A 27,829-nucleotide genomic window follows, 5' to 3' on the forward strand; every position below is an offset into this window, starting at 1 on the left:
GTTTTCTCTGAGAAAGTCATATTTGAGGACAGTTACTGAGCTTAATTTTCTTTTGTAATAGACCTGCAGCACAATCACATCATATTCATTTGTGCTTACCTTAACAATCTTTAAGAGTGGTTATGAAGTAAGAGAGCATGGGGCTCTTAAATAAAAGACCGAGAATGCAAATTAATGCCAGCCTTGACTTCAGGAGCCACTTTTGTCTCGTCCCCTCCCTACCTCTTCACTGGTCCTATAATCCTTCCCAAACTCTGTTTTTCTCCAGTTCTAACCTCCTGCATCTTCCACATCTTTCGCCTCGTTATTGGGCGTCACGGCGGCACAGTGGTTAGCACTGCTGCCTCACAGCGCCAGGGACCAGGGTTCAATTCCGGCCTCGGGCCACTGTCTGTGAGGAATCTGCACGTTCTCCCCGTGTCTGCGTGGGTTTCCTCTGGGTGTTCCGGTTTCCTCTCACAGTCCAAAGATGTGCGGGTTAGGTTGATTGGCCATACTAAATTGACCCTAGTGTCAGGGGGATTAGCAGGGTAAATGTGTGGGGTTACAAGAATATGGCCTGGGTGGGATTGTGGTCAGTGCAGTCTCGATGGGCTGAATGGCCTCCTTCTGCACTATCGGGATTCAATGATTCTATGATATGATTGGGCGGCATGGTGGTATAGTGCTGCCTCACAGCGCCAGGGACCCGGGTTCAATTCTGGCCTCGGATAACTGTCTGTGTGGAATCTGCACATTCTCTCCATGCCTGCATGGGTTTCCTCCGGGTGCTCCAGTTTCCTCCCACAGTCCAAAGATGTGCGGGTTAGGTTGATTGGCCATGCTAAATTGCACAGTCGTGTCAGGGGGGCTAGCAGGGTAAATACATGGGGTTACAGGGATAGGGCCTGGGTGGGATTGTTGTTAGTGCAGGCTTGAGGGACCAAATGTCTTCCATCTGCACTGTAGGGATTCTATGAACTCTGAACATTGATGCCTGTCCTTCAAGTCATCCAGGCCCAATGCTCTGGATTCCACCCCACCCCCCGAAACCTCTCTGCCTCTGCTTCTTTCACACCTTTAACATCAGTTCAAATATCTCTTCACATGGCCCGATGTTGAAGCACAGGAGGGGAGTTATCCCTGGCAAATATTAATTCTTCAATCAGCGTCGCAAAAACGTGATCGTAACCATACTGTTGTTTGTGGGAGTTTGCTACGTCCAATTTGGCTGCAGAGTTTCCTACATTACAACAGTGACTCCAGTTCAAAAGTGTTCCATTGGTGGTCATGGAGCTTGGAAAGCCCTGTGAAAGACACAACATAAGTACAAGGCTTTTTATCATAAAGATGTTTACAAGCGACAGCATTGAACCAATGTTTTGTCGAAGATAACAGCAATGTGGTGAAGACAAAATGAAGTAGGGAAATAATTCCCACAGGAGGGACAGATTTAAGTTAAAACTCTGGCCTAGATCTTCCTGTTGACACAATTGGAAAGTGCACGGTCCAATGGCGAGTCCAATATTCCCCTCCAACTCGATTTTCAAGTTTGCTGACGACACCACTGTAGTGGGTCGGATCACAAACAATGACGAGACAGAGTACAGGAACGAGATCGAGAATCTGGTGAACTGGTGCGGCAACAATAATCTCTCCCTCAATGTCAACAAAACGAAGGAGATTGTCATCGACTTCAGGAAGCATAGAGGAAAACATGCCCCTGTCTAATCAATGGGGACGAAGTAGAAAGGGTCGAGAGCTTCAAGTTTTTAAGTGTCCAGATCACCAACAACCTGTCCTGGTCCCCCCCATGCCGACACTATAGTTAAGAAAGCCCACCAACGCTTCTACTTTCTCAGAAGACTAAGGAAATTGGGCGTGTCAGCTACGACTCTCACCAACTTTTACAGATGCACCATAGAAAACATTCTTTCTGGTTGTATCACAGCTTGGTATGGCTCCTGCTCTGCCCAAGACCACAAGGAACTATAAAAGACCATGAATGTAGCCAATCCATCGTGCAAACCATTCTCCCATCCATTGACTCTATCTACACTTCTCGCTGCCTCGGCAAAGCAGCCAGCATAAGTAAGGACCCTCCACACACCCTGGACATTCTCTCTTCTACCATCTTCCATCGGGGAAAAGATTCAAAAGTCTGAGGTCACGTACCAAACGACTCAAGAACAGCTTCTTCCCTGCTGCGACCAGACTTTTGAATGTACTTACCTTGCATTAAATTGATCTTTCTCTACACCCCAGCTATGACTGTAACACTACATTCTGCACTCTCTCCTTTCCTTCTCTATGAACGGTATGCTTTGTCTGTTTAGCGTGCAAGAAACAATACTTTTCACTGTATGTTAATACATGTGACAATAATAAATCAAATCAAATCAAATTAAACTGAGCCAGCGATTTATAGGCTGAAGCATCTGTCTTCGCTGGGCAACAGTTCATCTCAGTTGCTCTGGATCAAGTTCTTGACCAATTTCTGTTAGTTAAGGGATATGGGTCAAAGGTGGGTATATGGAGTTAAGTTGCAGCCAGGTTTCTATTTAAAGACAGAACAGGCTTGAGGGGCTGAATAGCCTACTCCTGCTCCTGTGCTTCTGTGCACCTGCTCCTATTCCTGATTGCTAGCCAGTCCTGCTTGGAAGTGTATGCATCTGTATGTGGCGTATGGAAAATGACTGGGGTCAGTGATGATGCCACCCGTTGTCAAATAGCCCCCAGGATAGCAACTTGGGCATAAAAAGCAGCAGTACCCACAAAACCATAACCAAACAAGACTCAGTGCCTTCAGGTGAAGAGGAGAGAAAGCCAGATTGATGAGCAGGATATCAATTAAAAAAATAGGAGTTAAACATATACAAATATTCACTCAGAGAGTGGTGAATCTGTGAAATTCACTACCACAGAATGTAGTTGAGGCCAAAACATTGAGCGATTTCAAGAAGGAATTAGATATAGCTCTTGGGGCTAAAGGGATTAGGGGATAAGGGTGGAAGGTGGGATCAGGATATTGAATTTAATGATCAGCCATGATCGAAAGATGTGTGGGTTAGGTGGATTGGCCATACTAAATTGCCCCTTAGTGTCAGGGGTACTAGCTAGGGTAAATGCATGGGATTATGGGGATAGGGTGTGGTTGGTGCAGTCTCGATGGGCCGAATGGCCTCCTTCTGCACTGTAGGGATTCTATGAAAATGAATGATGGAGCAGGCTCGAAGGGCTGAATGGCCTATACCTATTTTCTATGTTTCTATTTAAATACATACAATATATTTGTATGTGTGTTTATATATATATATATATATATATAGAGCTAGATATATAAATGCAGGGACATCCCTCCTTTGGCTGTGGGGGAGTCACATTCCACCAGCCTGCACTATCTGCACGATCTTACCTCTGAACTTTCTACACACCATCCAGTACCTTCTGTGGAATCAAACTTGCAGTGTCCCTGAGGGAAATGGGAGCGTGTTTTCCAAATTCACTGCAGAGTTTGACAGGCAAACAAGCTGCACTGAAAGGCAGCATTGGCCTGCAGCAGAAATAGTGGAGAGGGTGAACTCTCGAACACTCCCCCATCCGCGTTGAGTTTTGCGGAAGGTAGCTGCGATGCTCTGGGGCTTTGTGTCACTGCTACAGCTGGAAGATTCAAGTGAACTTCAAGAGAAATTAATTCGTTTCGAGGAATGACTAAATATACAACTCCCACAAGCCAAAAGAGAGTGATTGAGTTTGACACAGACGGTGTAGGACTGTTTTAAGGATTATTATATTGCGAGATTGAGCAGTAAATAAATATATTTACTGATACTATTTTATATCCAGCAATGTGCACTGGCCACTTCTAGTATACCAACTCAGTCTTGAAGAATGAGTGATTGAAATCCAATCCTACCTCAAGTAAAGTAAAGTTTATTTATTAGTCACGAGTAAGGCTTACATTAACACTGCAATGAAGTTACTGCGAAATTCCCCGCCACAATCCGGTGCCTGTTCGGCTCAATGCACCTAACCAGCATGTCTTTCAGACTGTGGGAGGAAACCGGAGCACCCGGAGGAAACTCACGCAGGGAGAACGTGTAAACTCCACACAGACAGTGACCCAAGCCAGGAATTGAACCCGGGTTCTTGGCACTGTGAGGCAGCAGTGCTAACCGCTGTGCCATCATGTCACCCACAAAGCCTACTGCACCTGGTATTCCCAGGCAGTCTCCCATCCAAAAATTAACCAGGCCTGAGTCTGCTACCTTCCAAGATCAGAGCTTTTCAGACTAGTATGGCTGTAGGTATATTATGGATGTGTCTAATTCATATTTGGCTCGGTGATTGTTAAGGGAGTAGCTATGAATTACATACTCAAACCATTAGGAAATGCTGCTATTTAACTTAGTACGGCATATCGTCCATAAATGTGTGAACTATATTATTCATAGATCATAGAATCATAGAATCCTACAGAGTAGAAGGAGGCCATTCGGCCCATCACGTCTGCACCGACCACAATCCCACCCAGGCCCTATCCCCGTAACCCCATGCATTTACCCCACCTAGTCCCCTGACACTAAGGGGCAACTTAGCATGGTCAATTTACCTAACCTGCACATCTTTGGACTATTGGACTTCGGATCTATTTGATCTATTATAATGCCATCCTACATTTTTTTTATTCATTCGTGGGACATGGGTGTCGCCGGCTGGGTCAGCATTTATTGCCCATCCCTCGTTGCCCTTGGAGGGCAGTTGAGAGTCAACCACATTGCTGTGGCTCTGGAGTCACATGTAGGCCAGACCGGGTAAGGACGGCAGATTTCCTTCCCTAAAGGACATCAGTGAACCAGATGGGTTTTCTGACAAACGACAATGGTTTCATGGTCATCAGTAATTCCAGATATTTCGCTCAAAAGATTGATTTTATTAAAGAAGAAAGGAACTTTCATTTGTGCAGGAACTATCGTGACCTCCACAACATCCATTTTTTGATACAGGATGTGGACATTGCTGGTAAGGCTAACATTTCTTGCCTTCTTGAGAACAGTTAAAAATCATCCATATTGATGGTGGTCAGGAGTCACATGTAGACCAGACCAGGTCAGGGCAGCCGACTTCCTTCCCTAAACGATGTTAGCGAACCAGATGGATTTTTATGACAATTGGTGATAGTTTCGTGGTCACCGGTGCTGAGACCAGCTTTCAATTCCAGACTTATTTTTAATTAATTGAATTTATTAATTAAATTTAAATTCCAGCAGCTGCTGTGGTGGGATTTGAACCCGAGTCCTGAAGCATTAGCCTGCGCCTTTGGATTACTAGAGATATCACCACTACACCGACATCTCTCCAAAGTGCCTAATGAAGGACTGCTTGGAGTGTAGTCCCTGTTGTGGTCTAGGAAAAGTGGCAGCCAATTTTGTTCGCAGCAAGGTCCCACAAACAGCATGGAGTTTGCACGTTCTCCCCGTGTCTGCATGGGTTTCCTCCCACACTCCAAAGATGAGTAGGTTAGGTGGATTAGCCATGGTAAATGTGTGGGGTTACAGTGGGGGGTAGGGCAGAGGGGAGGGCCTGGGAGGGATGCACTCTTGGAGAGTCGGTGCAGACTCGATGGGCCGAATAGAGATTCTATTGTTCTGTGTAAATAAAAACCCAGCTAATCTCTTTTAGTGAGGTTGGTGGAGGATTAAATATTGTCCAGGAGACCAAGGTGAGCCGCTCTTCCAATAATACTGTAATGACTTTCCTCAGACCATTGAAGTTGGCCTATTGGAATATGAACTTCCTGATTAAGGGGCCAATTGATGGGCCATTCAGGGAGACTTTACTTTGTATATAACCGGGAGTGTCAGTTCCTCCGAGGGGAGACCGCTGACTGACAGCACTCTGTGTACTGCTGTTGGAATTGTAAATAAAGGGATTCTGGTGAAGGGACTTCTGTGAACTTATTGCAAGTATCCTGAGACCTTTAGGGTGGGATTTTCTAGCCATTCCTGCAGGTGGGATCTTCTGTTCCCGCTGAGGGCAACATCTCGCCGTGGGTTCTCTGGAGGAGGAGGGTGAGAGCAACAGGAAACCCCATTGAAAGTGGCGGGACCGGAAAATCCCACCACCGGCCAATGGCTGGTTACCTTCGCTGCTGCAAAGCACACCCACCAGTGGAGAGGGGGGTGGGGGCATGGAAAATCCCACCCTTAATGTTCACCTGAGAGGGCAGGTGGAACCTCAGTTTAACATCACCTTTGGAAGGTGGAAGATTGTGCAGTAGTTCTTCAATACCACATGAAAGTGTCAAGCTTAACCCCACAACCTACTAACTTAACGGCGAGGGTGCCACCACCAACCTAAGGCTGACGCGAAGAGTAGGGATGATACATTGACCTTACAACGTCAACCTTACAACGAAGAACAGTGGCTGATGAGGAGGACTGATAAACCACAGGTTAAACACAACACAGTATGGTTAAAGGTTGCGAATGAAGCCCAGTCCATCAGACAAACCAGCCTCCCATCCATCGACTCTGTCTACACTTCCAGCTGCCTCGGAAAAGCAGCCAGCACAATCATGGACCCCACCCACCCCAGACATTCTCTCTTCCACTTTCTTCCGTCAGGAAAAAGATACAAAAATCTGAGATCATGTAGCAACCGACTCGAGAACAGTTTCTTCCCTGCTGCTGTCAGACATTTGAATGGACCTACCTCGCATTAAGTTGATCTTTCTCTACACCCTAGCTATGACTGTAACACTCTGCACTCTCTCGTTTCCTTCTCTATGAATGGTATGCTTTGTCTGTATAGCGCGCAAGAAACAATACTTTTCACTGTATGTTGATACATGTGACAATAATAAATCAAATCAAATCAAATAAATGGCAAAGAAATATAATGGAGGCTTCAGTGAGTGAAAGAACACTTTACATCAGTTGCTCTTGGTGCACACATCCAGCAGACAAATTAAAACTGGTAGGAAATGAAGAGTACTGAGTGTCTATCAGATGATGCATATGGTATTCTTACTGGTACCACTAAACCGACAAGCTGCTCCAATTTCTTTCCTGTTAAGACTCTGCTCTGTTTTGTAATATTGTTGCAGAAAGAATATACTAAAATTCCAGTTTAACTTTAGTTGACACCCAGTTCCTTCTGAAAGTTCCATTTGTTCCTGAGCCTAGCCTGCAGGAATCAACTTGGAGCCGAGGTTTGGGTAACAGTTTATCGACACATGTGAAAAGAGCACCATCTTCATGAAAAATTGTTTGGCAAAACTTTCTACACAGCTCTCTGTTTAGAAAACACAAATCATGTGGAATTTAGTGGGTGGCACAGCGGTTAGCACTGCTGCCTCACAGCGCCAGGGACCCGGGTTCGAATACCGGCTTGGGTCACTGTCTGTGTGGAGTTTTCACATTCTCCCCGTGTCTGCGTGGGTTTCCTCCGGGTGCTCCGGTTTCCTCCCATAGCCCAAAGATGTGAGGTTAGGTTGATTGGCCATGCTAACTTGACCCTTAGTGTCCCGGGATGTGTAAATTAATGGGAATAACAGGGCAAATCATGGGGCGGCACGGTAGCACAGTGGTTGGCACTGCTGTTTAACAGCTCCAGGGGCCCGGGTTCAATTCCCAGCTTGGGTCACTGTCTTGTGTGGAGTTTGCACATTCTCCCCATATCTGTGTGGGTTTCCTCCGGGTGCTCCGGTTTCCTCCCACATTCTGAAAGAGGTGCTGGTTAGATGCATTGACCCGAACAGGCGCCGGACTGTGGCGACAGTAACTTCATTGCAGTGTTAATGTAAGCCTTACTTGTGACTAATAAATAAACTTTAAATACTTTTCAAATATGTGGGGTTTCGGGGATAGGGCCTGGGTGGGATTGTTGTCGGTGCAGACTCGATGGGCTGAATGGCCTCCTTCTGCACTGTAGGGTTTCTATAAAGCTCATCATCACTTCACATTGGCCACCATGAGCCAAATAACTCACTTCTCTCTCCCCAAAGCAAAACAGAAGTTTTCGAACATGAGTACACAAGACATTATCCCTTTAAACATTATGCGCTGGCAAAGGGAATGATATATCACTGATTCCTTCAAACAGCTGTTGTCAGATTTTCTCTCCGCTGAAGTTGTGTTGTCACATTATCTGATAAGAAAGGACTTCAAGCACTTTCTCTTCTTTGGTTTCTTTGGTACGTGATGTCCCGTTGATTTTGCAACAGTGACAGGTTACTATATAGAATCGGCTGCAATTATCACACACGGCACAGAGTCTGTTACAGCTGACTAGGGAATTTACTGCCCGAGCAGCTTGCTCTATGGAGTCACGATAATGATTGAATGTATATAATCTGTCACCGTCACTGTTTATTCCAAAGAATTTGCACTGTAATGGCGCACTGCATAGAATTTGCACAGCAACAGTTTACTGGGCAGAATCTGCTGAGTTTATTGTATAGAATCTATCATAGTTAGCTGCACAGAATCTGCCAGAGTAACAATTTTACTTGAGGCAGTCTGTCATAGCGACATTTTATCAGACAGATCCTGCTGAAATAATGTACAAGCAAAGCCCTGACGGCGCAGGAAATCTCAAGTAAAACAGAAAATGTTGGAAACACCCAGCAGGTCTGGCAGCGTCTATGAAGAGAGAAACGGAAACATAGAAACTAGAAGTAGGAGGAGGCCATTCAGCCCTTCGATCCTGCTCCACCATTCATCTTGATCATGGCTGATCATCAAATTCAATACCCTGATCCCCCCTTCCTCCCATATTCCTTGATCCCTTTAGCCCCAAGAACTATATCTAATTTCTTCTTGAAATCAGACATTTAGGCCTCAACTACATTTGGTGGGAGTGAATTCCACACGTTCACCAGAAAGAACAAAGAACAAAGGTTATCCAGGATTGCAACGGGAACTTGATCAATTGGGCCAGTGGGCTGATGAATGGCAGGTGGAGTTTAATTTAGATAAATGCAAGGTGATACATTTTGGTAGATTGAACCAGGGCAGGACTTACACAATTAATGGTAGGGCGTTGGGGAGAGTTACAGAACAAAGAGATCTAGGGATACATGTTCATAACCCCTTGAAAGTGGAGTCCCAGGTGGACAGAATGGTGAAGAAGGCATTCAGCATGCTTGGTTTCATTGGTCAGAACATTGAATACAGGAGTTGGGATGCCTTGTTGAAGTTGTACCTGGTAAGGCCACACTTGGAATGCAGCGTACAGTCCTGGTCACCCTATTACAGAAAGGATATTACTAAACTAGAAAGAGTGCAAAAAAGATTTACTAGGATGCTACCTGGACTTGATGGTTTGAGTTATAAGGAGGGGCTGGATAGACTGGGACTTTTTTCTCTGGAGTGTAGAAGGCTGAGGGGTGATCTTGTAGAGGTCTATAAAATAATGAGGGGCACAGATCAGCTTGATAGTTAATATCTTTTCCCAAAGGTAGGGGAGTCTAAAACTAGAGGGCATAGGTTTAAGGTGAGAGGGGAGATACAAAAGTGTCCAGTGGGGCAATTTTTTCACACAGAGGGTGGTAAATGTCTGGAACGAGCTGCCAGAGGAAGTAGTAGAGGCGGGTACAATTTTGTCTTTTAAAAAGCATTTACCATTTGCATGGTAAGATGGGTATAGAGGGATGTGGGTCAAATGCGGGCAACTGGGATTAGCTTAGGGGTTTTAAAAAAAACAGCGGCATGGACAAGTTGGGCCGAAGGGCCTGTTTCCATGCTGTAAACCTCTATGACTCTGATGTGGAGATGCTGGTGTTGGACTGGGCACAGTAAGGCTAAAGTCAACAGGTTTATGTGGAATTACGAGTGTTTGGAGCGCTGCTCCTTCATCAGGTGAGTGACTTGATTTGACTCAGGTTGGTTTCTGCAAAACTACTTTATTTACACCATGATGCGTGATATAACTCACGAGGCTAGAGATGCTCGAGGAAATAAAGGCTTTTATTGACTACTACAATAGAGCTACCATATATAATACACGATCCCAGACTAAAGGGTCCCAGACAGAGCAGTGACCTTTATACCTCTTCCAGGAGGCGGAGCCCGACTGGGATGTACCATAATAACTATATTACAGGTAGAACAGCCCAACCCTAACCCCAACAGTAACATATATACAGACTCATAGTACTGGCCAGACCCTGGCTCAGTACTACCTGGTGGGAACCAACGATGGCTCACCACACACCATACACAAGATAATCTTCTAGGTAAATAGATCTTCCTTGTGTACAGGCTCTTCCACCTTTCTCCAGCACCTGGCTGTCAATGCCACTGTTAAATCGCTATCTCATTACTACAGTTATGAACCTGTAATGCTGTATTAGGGATGGGCAATAAATGTGACTGATACCGACAAGGCCCACAGCCTGAGAATGAATAAACAATAACGTTTTATTATTTGCCCTCACAAGACCATTCAGAATTTTAGATTCTCTTTAAGTTCCTGTGTTTCACTGAAAGTTAGCAATAACTTTTGAGCCTTTTTACATCACCATAGCTTCTCACTCTGGTCAATCTTTGCGAAGTCAGGATTTTTTTAAAAATTCATTCGTGGGATGTGAGTGTCACTGGCTGGGCCCACATTTATTGCCCATCCCTAGTTGCCCTTGTTCAGAGGGAAGTTTAAGAGTCAACCACATTGCTGTGGCTCTGGTGTCACATGTAGGCCAGACCAGATAAGGACAGCAGATTTCCTTCCCTAAAGGACATTACTGAACCAGATGGGTTTTTACAACAATCACTAATGGTCTCATGGTCATCAGTAGATTCTTAATTCCAGATTTTTTTTTATTGCATTCAAATTTCACCATCTGCTGTGGCAGGATTTGAACCCAGGTCCCCAGAACATTCGTTGAGTTTCTGGGTTAATAGTCTATCGATAATACCACTAGGCCACTGCCTCCCCACTATGGTATGTGACTTGGAAGGAACTTGCAGTTGGTACTGTCATAATGTGCTTGTTGCCCTCTTTAGGTAGTAGTGAGCGCAAGTGTGGAAAAGTGGTGCCTTAGTGAGTTGCTGAATGCATCCTGCAGGTGGTACACATTGCAGCCACGGTGCACCAGTCATGGAGCAAGTGAACGCTTAAAGCAATGGTGGATGGGGCGCCAATCGAGTGGTGCCAAACCTCTTGGTGTTATTGAAGCTGCACTCATCAAGGCAAGGGAAGAGTATTACATCAAATTCCTTTTTACTGGCTGCTAAAGCAGGAAAAATGGGACGCAGAGTTGGATTACTAGTGCGGCAACAATAATCTCTCCCTCAATGTCAACAAAACGAAGGAGATTGTCATCAACTTCAGGAAGCGTGAAGGAGAACATGCCCCTGTCTACATCAATGGGGACTAAGTAGAAAGGGTCAAGAGCTTCAAGTTTTTAGGCGTCCAGATCATCAACAACTTGTCCTGGTCCTCCCATGCCAACACTATAGTTAAGAAAACCCACCAACACCTCTACTTTCTCAGAAGATTAGGGAAATTTGGCATGTCAGCTACAACTCTCACCAACTTTTACAGATGCACCATAGAAAGCATTCTTTCTGGTTGTATCACAGCTTGGTATGGCTCCTGCTCTGCCCAAGACCGCAAGGAACTACAAAAGGTCGTGAATGTAGCCCAATTCATCTCACAAACCAGCCTCCCATCCATTGACTCTGTCTACACTTTCCGCTGCCTCGGCAAAGCAGCCAGCATAATTAAAGATCCCACGCACCCCGGACATTCTCTCTTCCACCTTCTTCCATTTGGAAAAAGATACAAAAGTCTGAGGTCACGTACCAACCGACTCAAGAACAACTTCTTCCCTGCTGCTGAAGACTTTTGAATGGACCTACCTTGCATTAAGTTGATATTTCTTTACACCCCAGCTATGACTGTAAGACTACATTCTGCACTCTCTCCTTTTCTTCTTTATGAACGGTATGCTTTGTCTGTATAGCGCGCAAGAAACAATACTTTTCACTGTATGTTAATACATGTGACAATAATAAATCAAATCAAAGGGACATAGAGATAGAATTCTCATGCGGAATGAAGAAGGAAGTTACAAGGATTTTCTTAAGATGGAAGATAATTGGTACCTGGAATGCTTTACTTATTTAATTAGCATCAAGATGTTAATCACTCCAGCATTGCTGGCCATGCTTTCAGCAATCTGGACAGTAATATTTGGAATTCCCTCCCGAAACCTCTTTCTCTTCCTTTTGTCATTTAAGATACTTCTTAAAGAACAAAGAACAAAGAACAGTACAGCACAGGAAACAGGCCCTTCGGTCCTCCAAGCCTGTGCCGCTCCTTGGTCCAACTAGACCAATCGTTTGTATCCCTCCATTCCCAGGCTGCCCATGTGACTATCCAGGTAAGTCTTAAACGATGTCAGCGTGCCTGCCTCCACCACCCTACTTGGCAGCGCATTCCAGGCCCCCACCACCCTCTGTGTAAAAAACGTCCCTCTGATATCTGAGTTATACTTCGTCCCTCTCACCTTGAGCCCGTGACCCCTCGTGATCGTCACCTCCGACCTGGGAAAAAGCTTCCCACTGTTCACCCTATCTATCCCCTTCATGATCTTGTACACCTCTATTAGATCTCCCCTCATTCTCCGTCTTTCCAGGGAGAACAACCCCAGTTTACCCAATCTCTCCTCATAGCTAAGACCCTCCATACCAGGCAACATCCTGGTAAACCTTCTCTGCACTCTCTCTAACGCCTCCATGTCCTTCTGGTAGTGCGGCGACCAGAACTGGACGCAGTACTCCAAATGTGGCCTAACCAGTGTTCTATACAGCTGCATCATCAGACTCCAGCTTTTATACTCTATACCCCATCCTATAACGGCAAGCATACCATATGCCTTCTTCACCACCTTCTCCACCTGTGTTGCCACCTTCAAGGATTTGTGGACTTGCACACCTAGGTCCCTCTGTGTTTCTATATTCCTGATGACTCTGACATTTATTGTATAACTCCTCCCTACATTATTTCTTCAAAATGCATCACTTCGCATTTATCCGGATTAAACTCCATCTGCCACCTCTCCGCCCAATTTTCCAGCCTATCTATATCCTGCTGTATTGCCCGACAATGCTCTTCGCTATCCGCAAGTCCAGCCATCTTCGTGTCATCCGCAAACTTGCTGATTACACCAGTTACACCTTCTTCCAAATCATTTATACATATATCACAAATAGCAGAGGTCCCAGTACAGAGCCCTGCGGAACACCACTGGTCACAGACCTCCAGCCGGAAAAAGACCCTTCGACCACTACCCTCTGTCTCCTATGGCCAAGCCAGTTCTCCACCCATCTAGCCACTTCTCCTTGTATCCCATGAGCCTTAACCTTCTTAACCAACCTGCCATGTGGGACTTTGTCAAATGCCTTACTGAAATCCATATCGACGACATCCACGGCCCTTCCTTCATCAACCGTTTTTGTCACTTCCTCAAAAAACTCCACCAAATTTGTAAGGCACGACCTTCCTCTTACAAAACCATGCTGTCTGTCACTAATGAGATTGTTCCGTTCTAAATGCACACACATCCTGTCTCTAAGAATCCTCTCCAACAACTTCCCTACCACGGACGTCAAGCTCACCAGCCTATAATTTCTTGGGTTATCCCTGCTACCCTTCTTAAACAACGGGACCACATTCGCTATCCTCCAATCCTCAGGGACCTCACCCGTGTCCAAATAAGCGACAAAGATTTCCGTCAGAGGCCCAGCAATTTCATCTCTCGTCTCCCTGAGCAGTCGAGGATAGATGCCATCAGGCCCTGGGGCTTTGTCAGTTTTAATGTTCCCTAAAAAACCTAACACTTCCTCTCTTGTAATGGAGATTTTCTCTAACGGGTCAACACCTCCCTCCGAGACACTCCCGGTTAACACGCCCCTCTCCTTCGTGAATACCGATGCAAAGTATTCATTTAGGATCTCCCCTATTCCCTTGGGTTCTAAGCATAATTCCCCTCCTTTGTCCCTGAGAGGTCCGATTTTCTCCCTGACAACTCTTTTGTTCCTAACGTATGAATAGAATGCCTTAGGATTCTCCTTAATCCTGCCTGCCAAGAACATCTCGTGACCTCTTTTTGCCCTTCTAACTCCCCGTTTGAGTTCTTTCCTACTCTCTCTGCATTCCTCCAGAGCTCCATCTGTTTTCTGTTGCCTGGACTTAACGTACGCCTCCCTTTTCATTTTAATCAGATCCTCAATTTCCCTGGTTATCCACGGCTCTCGAATCCTACCTTTCCTATCTTTCCTTTTTACAGGCACATGCCTATCCTGCAGCCTTATCAATAGTTCCTTAAAAGACTCCCACATGCCAGACGCGGACTTACCCTCGAACATCCTCTCCCAATCAACATCCACCAATTCCTGCCTAATCCGGCTATAGTTAGCCTTCCCCCAATTTAGCACCCTGCCCGTAGGACAGCACTCATCCTTGTCCATTACTATCCTAAAGTTAACAGAGTTGTGGTCACTATTTGCCACATGTTCCCCTACCGAAACTTTGACGACCTGACCGGGCTCATTTCCCAGAACTAGGTCCAGTATAGCCCCCTCTCTAGTTGGGCTATCTACATACTGTTCCAAAGAACCTTCCAGTACGCATTTTACAAATTCCTCCCCGTCCGGACCCCCAACTCTAAGCACTTTCCAGTCTGTGCCAGGGAAATTAAAGTCCCCCACTACAACAACCCTATTTTTTCTGCACCTATCCAGAATCTCCTGACATATCCTTTCCTCCACTTCCCGTGGGCTGTTGGGTGGTCTGTAGTACACCCCCAGCATAGTGACTGCACCCTTCCTGTTTCTGAGTTCCACCCACAGCGACTCAGTACATGACCCCTCTAAGTTGTCTACCCTCTGCACCGCGGTAATATGCTCCTCAACTAATATCGCTACTCCCCCACCTTTTTTAGCCCCTCCTCTGTCTCGCCTAAAACACTTATACCCCGGAATATTCAGCTGCCAGTCCTGTCCTTCTTTTAACCAAGTTTCCGTCACCGCAACCACATCCAAATTCCGCATAAGCATTAAAACCACCTCTTTGATCAAGCTTTTGGTTATCTGAACCTGATGTGGCTCACGGTCAAATTTTGTTGGATAGCATTCCTCCAAATCGCCTTGGGATGGTTTACTGCATTACAGGATGCTATATAAATATAGGTTGATGTTATCATTGACTTGGATTGGTTGAAAGGAAAGAATGTGGAAAGGAATTGGCAGCGGCACAATAGGCCAGATGGCTGCTTCTGTGCTGCATCAGTCTATGATTCAATGCTACAGGAAGGCTGCAGGTAAATGTGAAAAGAAAGGTCTAATTGACAAGTTCCGGCGGGGGTGGAGAGGGGGGGCTGGGGTTAGTTTGCAACCTGTGCTATAATTTCAATGTTTCTTATAGATATCCATAAATAAAGTTTGGTGCCAAAAAAACCCCACTAATCAAATTCTTGCTTGGGAAGTACAGAACTTGAATATATTATAGAGAAGAGACTTGTGTTGCTGAAGTTTACACTCATTAGGACAAATGCAAGAATACCATATTTCAAGTGATTCCAACAGCGGTGCCAGAAAAGAGCGCTGACTGGTAGGCAAGTTAACAGCGATTGGCTGAGGTGTTACAATAGAGAACCCCACCAATGGGGCACTCATAATGGTGGCTGATCATATCTGGATGTCATGTAGCTTTTGATTTGATTTGACTTGATTTATTATTGTCACATATATCGGGACACAGTGAAAAGTATTGCTTCTTGCGCGCTATACAGAAAAAACATACCGTTCATTGAGTACATAGGGGAGAAGGAAAGGAGAGGGTGCAGAAGATAGTATTGCAGTTACACTCTGGGTGAAGAGAAAGATCAGTGTAATATATGACAGGTCCATTCAAGTTTGGCACTCAGTGGCAAAACTACATTGCAAAGGATTTAAGTATTGTAGCCCCAATATTCCAGTCCATGCTGCCTGTCGTCGCAGCTTCCTGGAGGGATTGCAGGAGTGCAGAATTACTAATAAAGGATGAAAACATCATCACTCATGGATAAAAAATGAATCATTCATAGAATAACTGTCGCACTTCACTGTACACTGCCTAACTCTTGTTGAGATACAGAATGCAAACAGTTACCAAGGTGGACGAGATTCATATACTCCAACAAGGGTCGCTTGTTGTCCCTCCAGTACTGCTGTAGATCACTGCTGTTTGGATACTTCACGCAGGAAAGCTCCAGAGTAACCTCCAGACACTGACCCCACACGTAGTTATAGTCTTGCATTCCCCCTATAGAAACACAAAAAGGAGCAGAGTAAATCCTTCAGAGTGAGCACTAACTCAGGTATACATCAGCCTCTTACTGCATTGGTTTCTTCAGCATGTTCCCTGGCAGAGATTCCTGTTGAATGTTTAAGGAGCACCAGGAACATGGATTGGGCGACACAGCAGGACAAGCGTTGACTTTGTGAAATTGCTTGAAATGGGCAATAGCAAGTTGGCAACCCGTTTTACATCTTTCCCGATATCATTGGAAGTCAACGCAGCAAAGAATTGGGAGATACGTAAAACAGGCCATCGATTCACCGTTGCCCATCTTTCACTGTCACACAGGGTTTAAGCACTGCCCTTTAACCTCTAGTATCGGATTATAGCAGTGGTTAGCACTGCTGCCTCACAGCGCCAGGGACCCGGGTTAGATTCCCGGTTTGGGGTCACTGTCTGTGTGGAGTCTGCACGTTCTCCCTGTGTCTGCGTGAGTTTCCTCCAAGTGCTCCGGTTTCCTCCCACAGTCCGAAAGACGTGCTGGTTAGGTGCATTGGCCATGCTAAATTCTCCCTCAGTGTACCAAAACATGCGCCGGAATGTGGCGACTGGGGGATTTTCACAGTAACTTTATTGCAGTGTTAATGTTAGCCTACCAGTGACTAATTAATAAGTAATAATAATATAATCCAACCTTGACTAAGAATAAGCCAATTCTCCCTCTGACAGCTTAAGGTTTCTACCAGAAATAGAATCCCTACAATGCAGAAGGAGGCCATTCAGCCCATCGAGTCTGCACTGACAACAATCCCACCCAGGCCCTATCCCCATAACCTCACGTATTTATCCTGCTAATCCCCTTGACAATAATGGTCAATTTAGCATGGCCAATTGGACAGTAGACTTGGACCCCAAAACATGTACTCCTACATCACTGACTTACACTCACTGAATAAATCGATTTGAATTTTCCGTGAGATTGGGAAACCAGTGGCCCTGTAGATTACAGACCGTTTTTCCAGATCCCAGGGCTTCTGCTTCACACGGACGGAGTCAATTACTGATTCAATGACAGCCATTTCTCCTTAAAACTTGGAACTATTTTGTAGAATTCAAGAATTGAATCATTCAATCATTTGCATTAAACAAAGTGAATAACCCAGCAAACTGGGACCTCAGTGCCAAAAAAGCAATTAATTATCAAGTAAAGTTAATTGGGCCATGGACTTGAAAGCCAACTAGCTAATGAACGGCATTCAATGCTGACCTTTCAGCTCTGGGAGCTTGGTGTGAACCCAGATCAGCGTGCTGAGATGAGTTTCCTCAATCCGCTGGTTGCAAGGCAGCTACATAGAAAGAGTTTAAATGGTCTCAGTCAGCTGGACAAGGGCCCACAGCACAAGAGCCTCACTCAGAGAGGGATGTGGGAAAGGTATTGTGCCGGTTTAGTGCAGGGTGTTCTTCTGAGTTTAGGGGAAGGGGCACATTGTGGGGACAAGATAGAGGTAAAATTACTCTACATTTGACCGTGTTACACCCGATCCAGGAATGCCCACACTCAGAAAGGCAAAGTTTCCATTCCATAGCGCTAACATTTCCATCCGAGATGAGAAGAAGGGAGAAACTGCTTGCTGCACCTACTCCAAAAACCTTTCAGTAACAACAGTGCAAGAGGCCATTCCAACCAAACAGTTTAACATCTTTGTCAAGCGTCTCTCGGGCGGCAAAGCTGCCAAAAAATGTTGCAAAGTAGCTGTAACGACTTTAATCAGGCAATTGAGGCGGGCCTGTTAAAATATGAACTCCCTGATTAAGGGCCAAATTGATGGGCCAATCAGGGAGAGCCTTTTGCTTTGTATTTAACCAGGCGTGTCAGTTCCTCTGGGACTCCGAGTGTAGACGGCTAACTGAAAGCACTCTGTATGCTGTTGTCAGACTTGTCAATAAAGGGATTTTGATGAAGGGACTTCTGCCTCCGAGGACGTATTATAGTAGCTTTTCTCTCCCACGTACCTTTCACTTTATACCAGGCTGCACCATTAGTAATGCCGTTTGGAAAAGTGGGACCTGGGCGGGCATTAGCCTGTTGCATCTTCAGATGGTTCTGGGCACAAACCAGACTGATGTGCCTGAATCAACGATCCAAAATATAAGCAAGAGTTAGAAGTGCTGCACGATTCAGCCTTCAAGGAGAACAGCATTGCGATGAATATTTAAACCTTTAATCATTATCATACAATAAATATTCATGCTGGCACGACACTGCACAAAGCTGTAGGTGGAGGACACCTGCATTCAGATCTCACTCTCACCAGGCGTTCGTATCTCATCCAGACATTGAGTTCTTTATCTCGGCTGATAAGGCAGAGAATGGAGAAAAACTGTGGCAGTCATGAAAAAACAACTTAGACCATCATTTTGCACACTTGTGTTTGGCAGTGACAGAACTTGGGTAACTGAACCGGGTGGCACAGTTGTTAGCACTGCTGCCTCACAGTGCCAGGAACCCGGGTTCAATTCCCAGCCTGGGTCGCTATCTGTGTGGAGTTTGCACATGCTCCCCGTGTCTGCGTGGGTTTCTTCCGGGTGCTCCGGTTTCCTCCCACAGTCCAAAGATGTGCGGGTTAGGTGGATTGGCCATGCTAAATTGCCCCTTAGTGTCAGGGGGACTAGCATGGGGTTATGGGGATAGGGTCTGGGTGGGATTGTGGTCGGTGCAGACCGATGGGCCAAATGGCCTCCTTCTGCATTGTAGTATTCTATGAACTCCCATTGGCTAGTGACCAAATTTGAGTAAGATCGTGTCCAAATTTCCATGGGTCAGTGCGCACTCATGGCTATTTTCTTGTTTCATTCATGATACGTGGATGTCACTGGCAAGGTCAGCATGTATTACTTATCCTTAATGATTATAATTACCTGGTCAGTTCCATAGAATCCCCTTGATTGCAAAAGGAAGCCATTTGACCCATTGACTTTCTGATAGAGCGTCTTACCCAGACCCACCCCCCACCCTATCTCTGTAACCCCACACATTTACACTGCTAATCCCTGTAACCTACACATCTTTTGCCACTAAGGTGCAATTTAGCATGGCCAATCCACCTAGCCGGCACATCTTAGGACTGTGGGAGGAAACCGGACCACCCGGAGGAAACCCACGCAGATAAGGGGAGTGTTTGAATCCAAACCAAAATCTGTACAGTATACTCATTGATAGAAATTAGCCTGTAAATCTTAAATTATTACAAATCGCTATTGCTCCATTTCTACTTACATCAAATCTTCCTGTAAATTTTGAGCTCCATAACCCTAATTCCTTCCATTTGTTTGTGGTGTATTTGAGATTGGATTTACAAAGTCAACAACAGCCAACCTTAATACATTTAATACATGGGAAAGTAAGAAATTCCAAAGCAGGAAAAGGCCATTCATCCCATCAAGTCCACTCTATTCAGAGTCCATGTAAGATTAGAAATCTACTTTAAGGCACATTGAGTTATCTCCTCTAACTGCCCTGAAAATAATCAAGTACTATTATTGCCATCTCTGTAACTTTTCATTCTCTTTTTTAAGGAGATGCCCATTCAGTTCCCTTTGACAACCACCCATATCCTATTTGAGGTAGAGTGAAAACTGCACCCTTCAGGAGTGGACTCATTGCGAATGCTACGCATTCAAGGTTTTATAAGGTGAGTATGTTTTAAACTGTTCCTTTTATTTCAAGGCAAAATGGAGCAATGGAGAGGGGAATGTGATTCCATTAGTTCTGTCCAACAATACGACCATGTGACCTAGTTGCCATGGGGACTCAGGGCCCAGGTCATGTCCTATTGAAACCCAAGTGCCAGCTTTCACAAAGGCAGAAGCAGTTGGTCCTGTTTTTTTTGGCAGAATACTGAGACTTTGGAAAGAGAGAGAGAGAGACCCAGAGACAGAGAGAGCGAGATGGAAACACCAGCTGTTGAGAACACCAGAAGGAAAGTCTACTCTCTGTTAGCCACCAGGCAGAATAGTGGTGGGAGTTGGTTTTCTGTTTAAAGAGAAGGTATCTGCAGAGATTTAAGAACACTGGAAGATTTGTCCTGGCTTGAGTGGGCCTTGTTGCTGGGAGCCTATTCACAGGATCTCAAAGGATTGAGGGAAATGACTTTCAAGTGACATTGAAGATTATCGCTCAGTGCGATGGGGAGAATTTTGGAAGGTAGGAATAACTTTGGACTGGTTCCTGAAAAGACTAGAAACCTGCAGAGAATTAACTTTTACTTAATGTAACATTTAATGCGGCATGGAGTTGCTCTTATATTAGGATATCTTTCTGATGTTTACTGCATTAGTTGCCTACTAAGTCTTGTATAGTTAATGTTGCTTTTTGTTTGTTACAGTAAAAGTCTTAAAACATTAAATCTTATTCTGTATAAAGGCAAATTACTGCGGATGCTGGAATCTGAAACCAAAAGAGAAAATGCTGGAAAATCTCAGCAGGTCGAGTGAAAGCTCGTGCTACCAAATAAACCTGTTGGACTTTAACCTGGTGTTGTGAGACTTCTTATTGAGCCCACCCCAGTCCGACGCCGGCAACTCCACATCGTGACTTTCTGTACATTTAACCTCGGAAAATGCTCCAAGTTCTGGCTAAGTTTAAGTTTATTTATTAGTGTCACAAGTAGGCTAATGGCACTGTGCAAACTTGGACTGGAGGCTTCAGTCAGAAGCAGGTTGACCTGGGACACGCCTGTTACCTCACATACACAAACACCCCGACCCCACCATTGTCCAGTGCTAAAAGCTACCATTGAATTGACCCATCCTCAATTCAAGACAAGGGTGGAGATGGGATGATTTTTACGTCTTCCACACCGTTCCCCTCGCCAGCTCACCCGTCTGAATGCAATGAAATTCCCACGCGGCTTGTACACTCAGAGCCAGCAAGCCAACCTTTCCAAAGGATAGGGATCCAAAGGCTGATGTGTATTATGAATTGCTAATTAAATTAATCTATTATTATGCAGATAGAGCTCAAAATCTAGATGAGGTTTGTTTGAAATTCAATTTCTTTCCATTTTCATGAGGCTTTCAGGCCATGGTGCTTTCATACTCTTCATGATTATTTTGTTAAGAATTAACAGGACAATTGGCTCATTTCCATATTTATAGATAAGACTGGGTGGAAGTTCAAGGCTCTATTTCCACAATATCAAAACGCGCTGTCTTCAGGATAGATATCGACATCAATATGCAACACGAGCTCTGTGCGGAGTTACTGCTTTATTCAGCTCTTCCTATCTGAATCCATCCATCTATTTACTAGCCCATCGATGAATCGGTCTTGCCATCTATCTGTGCATGTGTCCATCTGTCTATTGATTTGTATCGATCTGGTTTTCTCCCCTGTCTTTGCCTCTTTAACTACGAACACAAGGATTTCTTGGACTTGTTTGTCACTAAAGGTGAAGCCATCTATTCAGCTGATTCCCCCTTTCCACTTATACAAGCCAATCCTCATTAACTTGACGAGAATCACATCTTGCTCCCCTGAGCCCATTCTCACTTAAAGTGCAGACCCCATGCTGGTTGCAGCTCCATAATCTATCCATCACACACACAGCTTACTTCTACATTCATGTCCGCTACTATTCTCATCAATTTTTGCTGAAGCACCATAGAAAGCATTCTTTCTGGATGTATCACAGCTTGGTATGGCTTCTGCTCTGCCCAAGACCGCAAGAAACTAGAAAGGGTCGTGAACATAGCCCAATCCATCACGCAAACCTGCCTCCCATCCATTGACTCCGTCTACACTTCCCGTTGCCTCGGAAAAGCAGCCAGCATAATTAAGCACCCCACGCACCCCGGACATTCTCTCTTCCACCTTCTTCTGTTGGGAAAAGGATACAAAAGTCTGAGGTCACGTACCAACCGACTCAAAAACAGCTTCTTACCCTGCTGCCGTTAGACTTTTGAATGGTCCTATCATATATTAAGCCAATCTTTCTCTTCACCCTATCTGTGACTGCAACACTACATTCTGCACCCTCTCCCTTCCTTCTTTCCTATGTACTCTATGAATGGTATGCTTTGTATAGTCTGCAAGAAACAATACTTTTCACTGTATACCAATACATGTGACAATAATAAATCAAATGTCATCGTACATCCTATCCCCACCTCAACCTGTCTGCTGCGGAAATCCTTATCTATGCTTCTGCAACCTCCAGGTACAACCAATACAAGGCCTTCCTGGCTGACCTCCCATCTTCCATCCTCTGTAAATTCCAACTCATCCTACCCTGCACCATATTCAGCTCCTCGATTACCATCCCCCCACACAATCTGCATCGGTCCTCAGCACTTCAAATTTAAAATTCTCACACTTTTAGATGCTTAAGACTTCATCCCGCCCCAACCTCTGTAACTTCATCCAAATCTACAGCCCCCATTCAACTCCCCATTTTCTCTGAACTCCCCATTCCTCTGGTCAAAGTCCAACCCCCTTCCCCAGTGTCTCCAATAGCCATTATAGATACTGAGTGAGATACTCCGGCCTCCCAACTGCGCGATTCCCACCGGCAGGAGGTGGGGAGCTGGTTGCTAGCGGTGGGATTCTCTGGACCCACCGCTGTCAATAGAAATTCCCATTGACATCACCCCATGCCGGTGGAAAACCCACGGGCGGGCGTGTGCTGCTGACGGGACCGGGGTATCCCATCAGCGTGAATGGCCTGAGAATTCCGGCCATTATTTTTGAAGAGGTGCAGGGAATCCTCCACAGCGATGGTTAAGCATTCCTTTCTCCACTGTCAGTCCCCAAAGAAGTAGATCACATAGCTGGTTCAGAATGGCCATCACATTTTGGGATATAATAACAAGAACTCTAATTTGCAATAATCCATTGTGTGAAATGCTATGTGTGCCTAGAACAAAGGTCACGTAACGTCCATTTCTCAAGGCATTACACAGCCTACCAAGGCCCCAAAATGGAGGGCAATATCTCTGCGACTCTCACCAATCTTTGCAGGTGCACCATAGAAAGCATCCTTTCTGGATGTACCATAGCTTGGTATGGCTCCTGCTCTGTCCAAGGCCGCAAGAAACTACAAAGCGTTGTGTACATAGTCCAGTCCATCACGCAAACCAGCCTCCCATCCATTGACTCCGTCTACAGTTCCCGCTGCCTGGGCAAAGCAGCCAGCATAATTAAGGACACCACGCACCCCGGACATTCTCTCTTCCGCCTTCTTCCATCGGGAAAAATAAACAAAAGTCTGAGGTCACGAACCAACCGACTCAAGAACAGCTTCTTCCCTGCTGCCGTCAGACTTTTGAATGGACCTACCTCATATTAAGCTGATCTTTCTCTACACCCTAGCTATGACTGTAAGACTACATTCTGTACCCTCTCCTTTCCTTCTCCCCTATGTACTTTATGAATGGTATGCTTTGTCTGTGTATACCAATACATGTGACGACAATAAAACAAATCAAAACAAATTGAGGCAAAGAGGTGCTATCACTCACACCTGAGGCAGGCTCTTTGTGATGCCCCCACTGTGGAATATATGGCCAACATTCATTGCCTAATCTCATACATGAAGAATGTCCTCACTTACATGAGATACCAGAAGCTGCAGCGCCTATTTTTTCTTATTTATTCGTTTGTGGGACATGGGTATCACTGGCTGACCAGCATTTATCGCCCATCCCTAGTTGCCCTTGTTCAGAGGGCAGTTGAGAGTCAACCCCACATTGCTGTGGCTCTGGAATCACATGTCGGCCAGACCGGGTAAGGACGGCAGATTTCCTTCCCTAAAGGACAGTAGTGAACCAGATGGGTTTTTCCAACAATCGACACAATGGTTTCATGGTCATCAGCAGATTCTTAATTCCAGATATTTTTCAAATCAAATCTTCCGTTGGCGGGATTCGAACCCGGGTCTCCAGAATGTTAGCTGAGTTTCTGGATTAATAGTCTGGCGATAATACCACTATGTGGAGTTGCCGGCGTTGGACTGGGGTAAACACAGTAAGAAGTCTCACATCACCACGTTAAAGTCCAACAGGTTTATTTGGTAGCAAAATCCACTAGCTTTCGGAGCGCTGCTCCTTCGTCAGGTAAGTGGGAGTTCTGTTCACAAACAGGGCATAGAAAGAAGATAATACCACTAGGCCATTGCCTCCCCTAATTGTGATTGTATCCCAAGATCGGCCATGTATTCAGAAGGGCAGGATACAGAAAAAATAAGTTGTTTCTAAGTTTAATGACTCGAGCCAGTTGCCCAATGCCAAGGGGTCCAGCAACACACAGCTGACCCATTACTAAAGTGTTGGCATGAGCCACAAGACAAATTTGTTTATTTCCAAACCCAATGTATTACCCTGGAGACAGCAATAAAATTAATGTTCAGTAAAGAATTCTGATTTATTCTCATTATAATTTATTTAGCACTAACTGTCCCAGTAGCTTAATTACTTTGAATATAAAATTATAATTTAATTGGTTCACCAGTTTCAGCAGGAACTCTGTTCTTTTTTTAAAATCTGGCAGGTAGCCATAAGTAGCTATTTGATGACTTAATGCTTTCAGGTATTGCTGTGAATTTAGGTGTTGTGATCTGGGCACGGCCCACATACAATTCTTTTGGCTTCAATTATTTTTCAGATAACCGATGATTTAATTTTGGAGTTTACCAGTGTTTTGCTGATTCCCCCCTTCTCACATCTCCTCCAGGCATTCCTCCCATGCTGGTCTGCAGATCAATACTTAATGGTATTTGCTACCAAATAAACCTGTTGAACTTTAACCTGGTGTTGTTAAAACTCTTACTGTGTTTACCCCAGTCCAACGCCGGCAACTACACATCAGGTCTGCAGATCGACAGCTTAAAGTCCAACAGGTTTATTTGGTATCATGAGCTTTCGGAACGCTGCTCCTTCATCAGGTGAGTCACTCGTGATTCCAAATAAACCTGTTGGACTTTCAACCTGGTGTTGTGAGACTTCTTACTGTGCCCACCCCAGTCCAACGCCAGCATCTCCATATCAGGCCTGCTGATCCAAAGGGCACAATAGCAGAGATGTTCAACAGCGACTGAATGCGAAACCACCACCCTAATTCGCCATGTTAGACCCCCTACCTATCCTATTTGGGTGGGGCGGACTGGAGCCAACGCTGCAGGACTTTGGTTTAGATCTTCCTCAGGCGTTAGAAACGTCAGAATATTGTGCTAGAAGTGTGGTCTTCAATCAGGGCACTGCAGTGACATTAAAACTCAGGGCTCGATGGGCGGGATGAGTCGGTAAGATCGCCAGAGAGCCGGAAAATTAGGTTCGTGTCCCATTTCCCGCCTCTCACGATCTTACCGGCACTGGATATCTGGCAAGATCAGCCTTGCAACCAAAAAGAGAGTGAGGCTGATTATAATATTTAAATTCAATATGAACTAGAATTCAAATATTACAGGTGAGCCTGGGACGCAATCGTCCGCACTCACTTACCTCTGCGGCCTCGCCAGGGAAGATCCTCATCGGCGAGGATCATGTATGGTCCCCATCAATGGGGATCAGTTGTGATGGCCTCACCGGTAGAACCGGAGGCCATTGAAGCCCCCATGCCAGGGGGTCAGGAAAAGGTCCCTTGAGCATTGCCAACCTGGCACTGACAGCCTTGCACACTGCCAGTACCCACTGGGCACCGCCAAGGGACGATGCCTGAAGGGGGGCCTACTGGGAGGGGTGGAGCCTGAAGAGGCAGGGCCTAAGGGGAGACAGATGGGGAGACGCTGCACACTCTGCAGCCTGGATCAGAGGAGGGTAGACGCTGTGCAATCTGTGACCAGCGATTGCCTGGTCCATGCAGAGGTTGTGGGGCATTGGCCAGACCGTGTGGCAGGGGGATGGAGGCAGTGACAGATCTCTCCATTCTGTGCTATTGCAGAATAGAGTGATCTGTGCATGCGCAATGGCACACTCTGCTGTGATCTGCTGGCTTTCAGGCAAGCTTAGGCCCTGCCCCTCCCCCTGCTGGCAGGAGACAGATCTTGCTTCATTTTTTTCCTCAGAGTGTGGTAAGATTGGAGTTTTAACTCATCCAAAAACTCGGCACGATTCACTCCCATTATCACACTCGTTTGGCACTTAGAATTGTTTTGGCAAGATCATCCCCTCGATGTTGTACAATTTGTTTAAGAGAACAATAACACTATACAAGTACAGTCTCTTAGACCCAGAGTGAATTACTCTTTAGTGTGGTAGGGCACATTTGGGATGTTGCCCCAGATCATCTTCACAAATCATAGAAGGAGGCCATTTGACCCATCATGTGCAGATTCTTTGAAAAAATTAACCAATTAGTCCCACTCTGCACCTTGCAAATTTTCTCTTTTCAGTTATATATTCAGGTCCTTTTCAAAATGAACATTCAATCTGTTTCAATCAGTCTGAAGATGTGCAGGTTGGGTGGATTGGCCATGCTAAATTTCTCCTTAATGCCTCAAGATGTGTAGGTTGGGGGGATTAGTGGGGTAAATATGTGGGGTTATGGGAATAGGGTGAGGGGTGGGCCAGGGAATGATGCTCTGTTGTAGAGTTGGTGCAGACTCGATGGGCTGAATGGTCTTCCTTCTGCACTGTAGGGATTCTATGATTTGATGATCACCAGGCAGGACATTCCTGATGACACCAACTCACCGCACATGAAAGCTTCTCCAAATCTTACTCTGGCTCTTCTGCCAGTAACCTGAAATCTGTGACCTCTGATTACGGTCTCTCCTGCCAATGGAAACTGAAATAACTGAGTAAGGATGTCTTGCTGCTGTTATACAAGGCTTTGGTGAGGCATTTACCTTGAGTATTGTGTGCAGCTTTGGTCTCCAAGTCTGAGGAAGGACATTCTTGCTATTGAGGGAGTCCAGCGAAGGTTCGCCAGACTGATTCCAGGAATGGCAGGACTGACATATGAAGAGAGACTGGATCGACTGAGCTTGCACTCACTGGAATTTAGAAGAATGAGAGGGGATCTCATAGAAACATATAAAATCCTGATGGGACTGGACAGGCTAGATGCGGAAGGAATGTTCCCAATGTTGGGGAAGCCCAGAACTAGGGGTCACAGTCTAAGAATAAGGGGTAAACCATTCAGGACTGAGGTGAGGAAGAACTTCTTCACTCAGAGAGTTGCGAATCTGTGGAATTCTCTACCACAGAAAGCTGTTGGGGCCAGTTTGTTAGATATGTTCAAGAGGGAGCTGGACGTGGCCCTTGTGGCTAAAGGGATCAAGGGATATGGACAGAAAGTGGGAGTGGGATACTGAAAGTGCATGATCAGCCATGATCATATTGAATGGTGGTGCAGGCTCAAAGGGCTGAATGGCCTACTCCTGCAATATTTTCTATGTTTCTAACTCCTCAGAGGCCGATGTCCCTTCACTAGACTCCCTTTATTTACAAACTTATCTCCACTCCTATGAGTGCTTCAGGTACAAGGTCAGAATCTGGAGTGTTAGTCGCCCTGACACTCCTCAATATATAAACAGGTGAGACTTCCTGATTGGGCAGGCAATCATTA

At 45.4% G+C, this 27,829-nt stretch overlaps 1 protein-coding gene across 1 annotated transcript in view; it reads right to left on the reverse strand.

Moving 5' to 3' along the window:
* The window catches only part of LOC144501870 (carboxypeptidase D-like), a 181,707-nt gene that overhangs the window by 68,583 nt on the left and 85,295 nt on the right, over window positions 1-27,829 (reverse strand). Inside the window, exons 13-14 of the mRNA XM_078225914.1 lie at window positions 18,280-18,395; window positions 16,138-16,290 (exon numbers count right to left, since the gene is read on the reverse strand). Coding sequence (XP_078082040.1) covers window positions 16,138-16,290; window positions 18,280-18,395 — 269 coding nt within the window. The remainder of the gene's footprint in view (window positions 1-16,137; window positions 16,291-18,279; window positions 18,396-27,829) is intronic.

Source organism: Mustelus asterias, chromosome 12 (assembly GCF_964213995.1).
Source record: "Mustelus asterias chromosome 12, sMusAst1.hap1.1, whole genome shotgun sequence".
Classification (NCBI taxonomy): Eukaryota; Metazoa; Chordata; class Chondrichthyes; order Carcharhiniformes; family Triakidae; genus Mustelus; species Mustelus asterias.